Below are 11,428 nucleotides of genomic sequence, written 5' to 3' on the forward strand. Positions count from 1 at the left end.
ATTTCATATTCAATTAATTGATTTATATTTTGCTACTTATAGGCTACTGTCTGTAATTTGTATCAATATATTTCATGATGTGTAACATAACGTGCACAATGATGTGCCACATCTGTGATTTGCCTCCTTGGGAATGATCCTGGCCTCCACAAAGTTTATCCCCCCCTCGGCAGGTAATAACCTAAAATATGAAACAGTCATCCCCTCGGCTACCCTCCCTGAGACCGTTTCACTGCAGCCTCCTTGTATAAGAGACTGCTGTTGGCTACTGGGACAGTTCAACTACTTCTCTGATAGAGTTCAGTGAGTCAAATCGGAGGGCCTGTTATCCGGACCTCTGGCAGTCTCTATGGTGGTGCCACAGGGTTCAATTCTCGGGCCGACTCTTTTCTCTGTATATATCAATCATGTCGCTCTTGCTGCTGGTGATTCTCTGATCCACCTCTACGCAGAAGACACCATTCTGTATACTTCTGGCCCTTCTTTGGACACTGTGCTAACAAACCTCCAAATTTGCTTCAACGCCATACAACACTCCTTCCGTGGCCTCCAACTGCTTTTAAATGCTAGTAAAACTAAGTGCATGCTCTTCAACCGATTTGCTGCCCACACCCTCCCGCCTGACTAGCATCACTTCTCTGGACGGTTCTGACTTAGAATATGTAGACATCTACAAATACATAGGTGTTTGGCTAGACTCTAAACTCTCCTTCCAGACTCACATTAAGCATCTCTAATCCAAAAGTAAATCTGGAATCGGTTTCCTATTTCGCAACAAAGCTTCTTTCACTCATGCTGCCAAACATACCCTCGTAAAACTGACCATCCTACCGATCCTTGACTTTGGTGATGTCATTTACAAAATAGCCTCCAACACTCTACTCAGCAAATTGGATGCAGTCTATCACAGTGCCATCTGTTTTGCAACCAAATACTACCTACCACTGCGACCTGTATGCTCTCGTTGGCTGGCCTTCACTACATATTTGTCGCTAAACCCACTGGATCCAGGTCATCTATAAGTCTTTGCTAGGTAAAGCCCCGCCTTATCTTAGCTCACTGGTCATCATAGCAACACCCACCCGCAACACTCGCTCCAGCAGTGTTAGCAACACTTCCTTTGGCCGCCTTTCCTTCCAGTTCTCTGCTGCCAATGACTGGAACGAATTGCAAAAAATCTAAAAAATAAGCTGGAGACTTATCTCCCTCTCTAAATTTAAGCATCAGCTGTCAGAGCAGCTTACCGATCACTGTACCTGTACATAGCCAATCTGTAAATAGCCCATCCAACTACCTCATCCCCATATTGTTACTTATCCTCTTGTTCTTTTGCACCCCAGTGTTTCTACTTGCACATCTATCACTCCAGTGCTAATGCTAAATTGTAATTATTTTGCCTATTTATTGTCTACATTTGCACACAAGGGAACATAAATAGAAAAATCTTTATTTTATTTTGTGTTATTGACTGTACGTTTGTTTGTAACTCTGTCGCTTTGCTTTATCTTGGCCAGGTCGCAGTTGCAAATGAGAACTTGTTCTCAACTGGCCTACCTGGTTAAATAAAGGTGAAATATTAAAATAAAAAGCAACTTCCTGGACTATCACAGATATTGTGTAATACCTTGGCTACAAACCTTTTTTCTGTACTAAAGAAATAAATGAGAGATCAGAGGGCTAATAGACACTGAAGGAGTATATAACCAATAGTCTAACTGCAGATCTGAATTTTCCCAGAAGTGTCCCATTGACGTAGGGCAATTGATGTGAAAGTCTGCGCGCTTTTTTTGTGTACTGTGGAGGACGCTGCTGTGTCTTTTCTGCAGGGTGTGGGTGCTGGAACAGGATGTCTCCTTGTTTTGATTTGCTGTTATAGTTCTTCATTGGTTTCAGCTCATCCAGGAACACACAGAGAAAGACCTCTTCTGTCCCCCCCCTTTCAAATTGAGATTACAGCCACCCAAATGGCACCATTGAATAACAATGGAACTAGCCTTGGACCAGGCAGCAAATGGCCTTTATCAATGGAAACCCTTCTACTTTGCACAACAACCAGATGTTGCAGAATGTAGTCCCTGGAAAACAACATGGGACCAGACTGCTACAATAATAAGAGTTTGAACCTTACTGAAAACCTTACATTCTCTTCCCCAAAGGACACAGAGTGCCAAAACCTTACATTTCCTACTCTTTGGCTCTGAGTGTCCTTTTGAGAATGTCCGATATCATTGTGTTACTATGCTATGTCTTTCACTATGCTTCGTGTACATTTTTATTTCAGATAGTAATAACTTAAAAATAAAAAAAAATCATGATCTATGTCAATTTTGGTATCCACGGAAACACAAGGAAATGACATGAACATTGAAACAGGTTCTGTGACTGCACCAAGAAGGTACAGCCAGTTATGGACATCATTGTTATGAACATGACCTAACTCAGTCACACCTTCTTTCACACTGTGACTCAAATGGAAGGACTGACCTGAAGCTCGGCCAATCAGAGGCTGAGTCGAACCATCCCTAGAACTATAAAATACTGTGAATGCCTTTATTCAATTGTTGTCAAACTGTCCATGTCCCATAGGGGACCCCCTCCTGGATGACCTCTGTAGCACACAAATATGTTTTTGGGCTAAGCTCTTGATAGACACACTTAGGACATTGAGTCCTCGCCACTTTATGGATTTATATGGAAGGAAGAACTTTGGAATGTGTACCAGAGCCCCTGAGAAGATCCCAGAGTTCAACACAGATAAATATGCACACAACCTGACTGTCTTTCTTTGCTTGTTGGCGTTAAGCTGTAGGCCTTATCTTATGATTCTGCCTATTGATAATTGATACACATTGCTAAAATATTATCTTATGTACCACAGACAAGCCATTATTTCCCAACTCTTAAATTCTAGGCCTCGGTCTATTGCCAAGTGTTGTATCCATGCTGTTTTATTGTTAACTACAGTAGCCTTCACTTTATTGAAAATCCCAAAACGCCACTCCTTTATTCTGTATCATCTGTGGTGTATTTGTTATCTTTCAACAAATGTGTTTTTTACAAGAGTGTTGTTTCTGGTACCAGACAGACCTAACGGCTCACTACCAAGTATTACTAATGTTTTAGTCTTATGGAGTTATACTTTGAAGACCAATAATGGACTGGTGCCCCAATTTCATAACTTGTAGTAATAACTTGACCCTCCCTTATACACTGTGTGTCTAACCCTGATGTTACCCACTTCTCTATTACTGTCTACATCTACGTCTCTTCTCTCTCAGTTCTGACCCAAGCTGACGGGACAGAAGGTTGAGGGAATCTCCTAGCAGAGAGCATCATGGGAGGAGCCGTGGTAGACGATGAGCCTAGTGATGTGAAGGCGCCAGACGGAGGGTGGGGCTGGGCCGTGCTGGCCGGAGGGTTTGTCATCACTGGGTTCTCCTATGCCTTCCCCAAGGCTGTCAGTGTGTTTTTCAAGGAATTGATCAGGGAGTTCGGAGTGGGATATAGCGACTGTGCATGGATTTCTTCTATACTGTTGGCCATGCTCTATGGCACAGGTACACACACACGCATGCATACATACATGCATACGTGCATACTGGTATTGTGTATATCCAACTGAAGTGTTTTCCCAATGGTGAGACAGTACAAGAAAGAGTAGAGAAGGTGTCAGACCTGGGCGTTACAACCTCCAGAGTCTACACCAAACTGACAGGATCTTCATGTATGTCATTTTATTTTACTAGGTATTTGTATTTATTATGGATCCCCAGTAGTTCCTGCCAAGGCAGCAGCTACTCTTCCTGGGGTTTATTATGGATCCCCAGTAGTGCCTGCCAGGGCAGCAGCTACTCTCCCTGGGGTTTATTATTGATCCCCAGTAGTTCCTGCCAAGGCAGCAGCTACTCTTCCTGTGGTTTATTATGGATCCCCAGTAGTTCCTGCCAGAGCAGCAGCTACTCTTCCTGTGGTTTATTATTGATCCCCAGTAGTTCCTGCCAAGGCAGCAGCTACTCTTCCTGGGGTTTATTATTGATCCCCAGTAGTTCCTGCCAAGACAGCAGCTACTCTTCCTGGGGTTTATTATGGCTCCCCAGTAAGGGGGGAGGGAATTACATCACAAAACATTTAAATTAAACAATGCATCATACATTGTTACACCACTACTTTACCACTGAAAATCTACAAAATGTCTACTACAACAATATTACAATATTACTATGTTCGGTCAGTCGCATTGAAATGAAACCTCTCTTTTACAAGAGAGACCTGGCCAAAATAGCAACACAAAATTTTAGAGACATTTACAACCTAAAGCTCTAAGCACACATTTTCTACATTGAACAGAATATATTTTGGGGGGAGGTTTGGTGAAATTGACAGCACCCCAATTCATTTTCCACCATAGATTTTAGATTTCAACTCATTCAAAGAGAGGCTCCTGTAATTTTCTGTCCTTTTGTAGCTCATTCCAAGTGGAAGGGGCAGAGAACTGAAACACTTTGTTTTATTACTCAGCTCTGTACTGGCCTTACACACGCCTCATTGATATGTGTGTGTCTGCAGGTCCACTGTGCAGTGTGCTGGTGAACAAGTTTGGGTGTCGGCCAGTGATGATGGTGGGAGGGCTCTTTGCCTCCTTGGGAATGATTCTGGCATCCTTGGCCACCAGTATCATACATATCTACCTCTGTACTGGAGTTATAACGGGTTAGTAAACACACATCTACCTCTGTACTGGAGTTATATCGGGTTAGTAAACACACATCTACCTCTGTACTGGAGTTATAACGGGTTAGTAAACACATCTACCTCTGTACTGGAGTTATAACGGGTTAGTAAACACACATCTACCTCTGTACTGGAAATATATCAGGTTAGCAAACACACATCTACCTCTGTACTGGAAATATATCAGGTTAGCAAACACACATCTACCTCTGTACTGGAAATATATCAGGTTAGCAAACACACACAATTGAACTGTTTCCCTTTTTCTACCAGGTCTGGGCCTGGCGCTGAACTTCCAGCCATCTCTGATCATGCTGAATCGTTACTTTAGTGAGAAGAGGCCTCTAGCTAACGGACTGTCTGCTGCCGGGAGCCCCGTGGCCCTCTGCTGCCTCTCGCCTCTGGGACAGGTACTACACTTCTCCTCCTCAGTCTCCCTTTCTGCAGTTGTAGATCAGTATTATGATGTAGGGAGAAACATGTACGAGCACAATGAAAGATGTGTGAAAAAAATAAATACAATGGGGAAATTATATGCTCTGTTGGAGTTACGGATCATCGATATTATTAATGTTTTTCGTCATATTTCACCCCCAAAGGTGCTGCAGTACCACTACGGTTGGAGAGGCGGCTTCCTCATCCTGGGAGGTCTGCTGCTCAACTGCTGCGCATGTGGGGCCCTGATGAGGCCCCTGGTGGGCCCCAAGAAGCCCCAGGTCCAGGAGTTGCAGGCTGTAGACCAAGCAGAAAAACAGCCCAAACCTCAGAAGAAGCTCCTGGACTTTAGCGTATTTAAAGACCGAGGTTTCCTCATCTATGCCATAGCTGCGTCCATCATGGTACTGGGTCTGTTTGTGCCCCCTGTGTTTGTGGTGAGCTATGCCAAGGAGATGGGGAATGAAGACACCAAGTCTGCCCTCCTCCTCACCATCCTAGGGTTTGTTGATATCTTCGCCCGGCCCACGTGTGGGCTGATCGCGGGGATGAAGTGGGTCCGTCCTAGATGTGTGTATCTGTTCAGCTTCGCCATACTCTTTAATGGCATCACCGACGTGGTCAGCTCACAGGTAAGGCTGGAACGGGTTTTGATGGATATTATTTGGATGGATGTATTTACACTGTATATGGATGTTAACAATACATAAATCATATTTAATACATTTATTGTATCATTATGGCATTCCTGTATTGACCGGATCTCGAGATACGAAGCTATTGGATCCATATAATTAAAATGATTCATCAGTAATGGTAATTATATTTCTATGGTTGTATAATGTAACTAAATGTTGCTTCTCTTTTGGCAGGCGACAGACTACCCTGGTCTGGTGGTGTTCTGTATCTTCTTTGGCCTCTCTTACGGGATGGTAGGGGCACTGCAGTTCGAGGTTCTCATGGCCATCGTGGGCACCAAGAAGTTCTCCAGCGCTTTAGGGCTGGTGTTGCTCATGGAGGCAATCGCTGTGCTGGTGGGACCGCCTGGAGCAGGTCGGTACCCACAGGGAAGCATTAGGTTAGAGTTAGTTGTGGACATGTCCTTAGGGTTATGGCTAGTGTTAGGGTTCAACCAGGGTGTGGACATGACGCCAGGGTTAATGTTAGGGTTATGGCAAGTGTTAGGGTTCAACCAGGGTGTGGACATGACGCTAGGATTAATGTTAGGGTTATGGCTAGTGTTAGGGTTCAACCAGGGTGTGGACATGGGGTTAGGGTTCAACCAGGGTGTGGACATGGGGTTAGGGCTGAGCCCGGGTGTGGATATGGGGTTAGGGTTGAGCCCGGGTGTGGATATGGGGATAGGGCTGAGCCGGGGTGTGGATATGGGGTTAGGGCTGAGCCGGGGTGTGGATATGGGGTTAGGGCTGAGCCTGGGTGTGGATATGGGGTTAGGGCTGAGCCTGGGTGTGGATATGGGGTTAGGGCTGAGCCTGGGTGTGGATATGGGGTTAGGGCTGAGCCGGGGTGTTGGCATGGGGTTAGGGCTGAGCCTGGGTGTGGATATGGGGTTAGGGCTGAGCCGGGGTGTGGATATGGGGTTAGGGCTGAGCCGGGGTGTGGATATGGGGTTAGGGCTGAGCCTGGGTGTGGATATGGGGTTAGGGCTGAGCCTGGGTGTGGATATGGGGTTAGGGCTGAGCCTGGGTGTGGATATGGGGTTAGGGCTGAGCCTGGGTGTGGATATGGGGTTAGGGTTCAACCAGGGTGTGGATAGGATATGGGGTTAGGGCTGAGCCGGGGTGTGGATATGGGGTTAGGGCTGAGCCGGGGTGTGGATATGGGGTTAGGGCTGAGCCTGGGTGTGGATATGGGGTTAGGGCTGAGCCTGGGTGTGGATATGGGGTTAGGGCTGAGCCTGGGTGTGGACATGGGGTTAGGGCTGAGCCGGGGTGTGGACATGGGGTTAGGGCTGAGCCGGGGTGTGGACATGGGGTTAGGGCTGAGCCGGGGTGTGGACATGGGGTTAGGGCTGAGCCGGGGTGTGGACATGGGGTTAGGGCTGAGCCGGGGTGTGGACATGGGGTTAGGGCTGAGCCGGGGTGTGGACATGGGGTTAGGGCTGAGCCGGGGTGTGGATATGGGGTTAGGGCTGAGCCTGGGTGTGGATATGGGGTTAGGGCTGAGCCTGGGTGTGGATATGGGGTTAGGGCTGAGCCTGGGTGTGGATATGGGGTTAGGGTTCAACCAGGGTGTGGATAGGATATGGGGTTAGGGCTGAGCCGGGGTGTGGATATGGGGTTAGGGCTGAGCCTGGGTGTGGACATGGGGTTAGGGCTGAGCCTGGGTGTGGATATGGGGTTAGGGCTGAGCCTGGGTGTGGATATGGGGTTAGGGCTGAGCCTGGGTGTGGATATGGGGTTAGGGCTGAGCCTGGGTGTGGACATGGGGTTAGGGCTGAGCCTGGGTGTGGATATGGGGTTAGGGCTGAGCCTGGGTGTGGATATGGGGTTAGGGCTGAGCCTGGGTGTGGATATGGGGTTAGGGCTGAGCCTGGGTGTGGATATGGGGTTAGGGCTGAGCCGGGGTGTTGGCATGGGGTTAGGGCTGAGCCTGGGTGTGGATATGGGGTTAGGGCTGAGCCGGGGTGTGGATATGGGGTTAGGGCTGAGCCGGGGTGTGGATATGGGGTTAGGGCTGAGCCTGGGTGTGGATATGGGGTTAGGGCTGAGCCTGGGTGTGGATATGGGGTTAGGGCTGAGCCTGGGTGTGGATATGGGGTTAGGGTTCAACCAGGGTGTGGATAGGATATGGGGTTAGGGCTGAGCCGGGGTGTGGATATGGGGTTAGGGCTGAGCCGGGGTGTGGATATGGGGTTAGGGCTGAGCCTGGGTGTGGATATGGGGTTAGGGCTGAGCCTGGGTGTGGATATGGGGTTAGGGTTCAACCAGGGTGTGGATAGGATATGGGGTTAGGGCTGAGCCGGGGTGTGGATATGGGGTTAGGGTTGAGCCGGGGTGTGGATATGGGGTTAGGGCTGAGCCGGGGTGTGGATATGGGGTTAGGGCTGAGCCGGGGTGTGGACATGGGGTTAGGGCTGAGCCGGGGTGTGGACATGGGGTTAGGGCTGAGCCGGGGTGTGGACATGGGGTTAGGGCTGAGCCGGGGTGTGGACATGGGGTTAGGGCTGAGCCTGGGTGTGGATATGGGGTTAGGGCTGAGCCTGGGTGTGGATATGGGATTAGGGCATGAGCCTGGGTGTGGACATGGGGTTAGGGCTGAGCCGGGGTGTTGGCATGGGGTTAGGGCTGAGCCTGGGTGTGGATATGGGGTTAGGGCTGAGCCGGGGTGTGGATATGGGGTTAGGGCTGAGCCGGGGTGTGGATATGGGGTTAGGGCTGAGCCGGGGTGTGGGCATGGGGTTAGGGCTGAGCCTGGGTGTGGATATGGGGTTAGGGCTGAGCCTGGGTTAGTGGTCTAGAACAAAGTCTTCAAACAATCAGAAGCCAGTATAGACAGAAATGACATAAGAACATTTTTAGCTACTAATAAACTGCTTTAGCTAGTAATAAACCGCTTATGCCTTGGATGGATAGGAGGTAATGAACTCTTCATACCTGTATAACCTCTCTCTTCTCCTTTCCTCTGTGTAGGTCGTCTGCTGGACACCACCCATAACTACATGCATGTGTTCCTGCTTGCTGGCTGTGAGGTCATTCTGGCCTCTATTGTCATCTGCCTGGGCAACTTCCTGTGCATCAAGAAGAAGCCAGACAAGCCCGAAGCCCATCTAGAGAATGGAGCCCCCGCAGAGATGGAGAAGCTCAACAGCCTGCCAGAGGGAGGGAAGACTGAGAGCGAGCAGCTGGACGGGGTGAGGGCAGGCTCGGGAAAGGCGATGGAGGGTGCAGAGAAGAGTGGAGGGGTGGGGAACCCAGAGACGGCTCTGTGATAGAGGGGAGATTGCTAATGAATTACGGAGAGAGTGACTGATGAGCCTGATGAAGCACCAATAGGGAAGACATGAGTACACACTCTGACGGAGGGAGGGAGGGATGGATTGCGGTGCGCTGTACGTGTTTGGTGTTGTGTACTTTAATATGCACAGTGTTACATAGTGTTGTTTTTACAGTAACATATCTAGTGTTGATATAGGAGTTAAATGAACTATGTATGTGTTAAATTAACACTGAGTGGTGTAATAGAACCCCAATGTTGGTGTTAATAACCAGCTTTGACTCCAATCATTATCATATATCCCAGCATGGTAAATTGCATGTTTTTTTTTTAAATCTTTGTTTTATGTTTTTGCAGATGAATTAATCTTGTTCTACTCAAATATAACGTACATTTTTCTAAACTAATCCAATATGTTACCTGGACTTATTGCACCCGTTACTGAAATGGTTGTTCCAGTTTAGATACTGTAGGAGACTACCAAAAGTATCTTAGTATTCTCAATCCTGGCAATCATTCTGAATAAAAAATTAAACATTCCAAATGTTGGATATCCCACTCTGGCTGGATTCCATTAGGAATTACACATCACTTTGCAAGCCAGCATACATTTACTTGCAGGCCAAACCGTGAGTTTCAGGCCACTCACAGGATACATCAAAATAAGGCCTTATGAAATATGTATTGTCATAAAGAATTCAATTTTAATGATAACATTTGCTTAGGATCTCAGTTGGTGAAGGCCACAAGACTGAAAATGAACAAATAAAACAACCATGTCTCTGTCATTAACAAATACAGTCATGGGTGGTAACTCCACAATTTACTTGAAAGACAACCTGGGAAATTTGAAAATAAGGCTTTACACTAAGCGGTTTGTTAATTTAACACTGGAAAGTGTGGACCCATATAGACACTGGAAGAGTGGTAGATTTAACACTGGAGAATTAGCTGTGTACAGACCAGCACGCATACCAGAAAGAACACTAAATGTTTTCTGGAATCGCACTGCCACACACACTTGCAGGAACCAAAGAGCATGTGCACACACACCCATTCAACCTTGAACTAACCAATACTTGTCACTGCCTGACTCATCAGTTGTTGATACAGAAAATAATAACAAACAACTTCGTTTCCAGGACATTTCCACAGTGACGGTATTTGTTTATGGAGACACTCCCCAGTGAGGAGAGATGAACGAAACAATGGAATTCTTCTTTCCTCCTGGGTGACAGTGACTTCTTTCCTCCTGGGTGACAGTGGCTTCCAGTGACAGGAGATCTTGAAGTGACTTATTTTCAAAGACAAGAAACATCTCTGTACGACAAGAGTTGTATTATTATTTTTATTTTTTTAAGACCTCAAGCAGGTTTCCCAAACCCAGATTCAGCTTAGTCCTGGACTGAGAAGCATGCTCAATGGAAATTCTTAATTGAAAGTGTTTTTTAGTTCAGGACTAGGTGTGATCTGTGTTCGAGAAAGTAGCCACAAAAGTATTATTTCAACTACCCATGTTGTGGCAGGTTGCAGGCAACATGGGTTATTGTATGATTGATGGTGTGACATATACTATTTTATTAAAGGTCCAATGCAACAGTTTTTAAAAATCTCAATAGCAAATCATTTCTGGGTAACAATTTAAGTACCTTTCTGTGATTGTTTTCAATTAAAATGGTCAAATAAAATAAAGCTTTCTTAGCAAAGAGCAATTTCTCAAGTAAGAATATTGATAATACTGTCAGAGTGGCCTGAGTGTGGAAGGGAAAACTAGCAGTTATTGGCAAAGAGGTTTGGAACTCTGTTTCTTATTGGTCTATTAACTAATTTACCACCTGGTGTTGTCACCAGGCAGGACAAAACTCCATCCCACCAAAACAGGCTTCAATTTCAGGCAGTCTTTTCAAACAGCTCTTACACAGCTCTTACAATTAAAGGGCACAATTTCACAGTATTATTCCAACCTCCGTGTCAAAATAAAAACAGAAATCACGTTTTTGACTGCACTAGGTCTTTATGGTATAATGTTACTGAGTTATACAGGTTACAGTAAGGTCTCGGTGCTTGGTGAAATTTTATGAGAGCATCTCTCTGTGTTGAAATCATTATCAGTTTCTTTCAATAAAAAAGTCATCTTCAGCCAGTAACCTAACACGCACACACACACAGTTTCTGATATAAATATATATTTACTCCATGAACTGAATAAGTTTAAGCCTTATTTTATTACATATATTTCACTGTTTGTCTTCCAATGTAAGGACTTTGTCATAGCTGACATGTTTGATAAATCACATTGAACTGG

The 11,428-nt window shown here is 46.2% G+C and overlaps 1 protein-coding gene across 5 annotated transcripts in view; it reads left to right on the forward strand.

Moving 5' to 3' along the window:
• Positions 1 to 10,725, forward strand: part of LOC139381674 (monocarboxylate transporter 4-like) — a 98,764-nt gene extending 88,039 nt beyond the window's left edge. For 2 of the 5 annotated variants that reach the window (XM_071125362.1, XM_071125363.1), the window contains exons 2-8: positions 3,279 to 3,557; positions 4,567 to 4,710; positions 5,005 to 5,141; positions 5,331 to 5,798; positions 6,039 to 6,219; positions 8,820 to 9,040; positions 10,266 to 10,725. In XM_071125362.1, the coding sequence (XP_070981463.1) occupies positions 3,335 to 3,557; positions 4,567 to 4,710; positions 5,005 to 5,141; positions 5,331 to 5,798; positions 6,039 to 6,219; positions 8,820 to 9,040; positions 10,266 to 10,313 (1,422 nt within the window). In that variant the 5' untranslated portion in view covers positions 3,279 to 3,334 and the 3' untranslated portion in view covers positions 10,314 to 10,725. Of the gene's footprint in view, positions 1 to 3,238; positions 3,558 to 4,566; positions 4,711 to 5,004; positions 5,142 to 5,330; positions 5,799 to 6,038; positions 6,220 to 8,819; positions 9,202 to 10,265 lie in introns of those variants that run through there. The other 3 variants (XM_071125359.1, XM_071125361.1, XM_071125360.1) reach the window with 2 other exon arrangements.
• Positions 10,726 to 11,428: the final 703 nt, after the last annotated feature.

This window comes from Oncorhynchus clarkii, chromosome 23, assembly GCF_045791955.1.
Source record: "Oncorhynchus clarkii lewisi isolate Uvic-CL-2024 chromosome 23, UVic_Ocla_1.0, whole genome shotgun sequence".
NCBI lineage: Eukaryota > Metazoa > Chordata > Actinopteri > Salmoniformes > Salmonidae > Oncorhynchus > Oncorhynchus clarkii.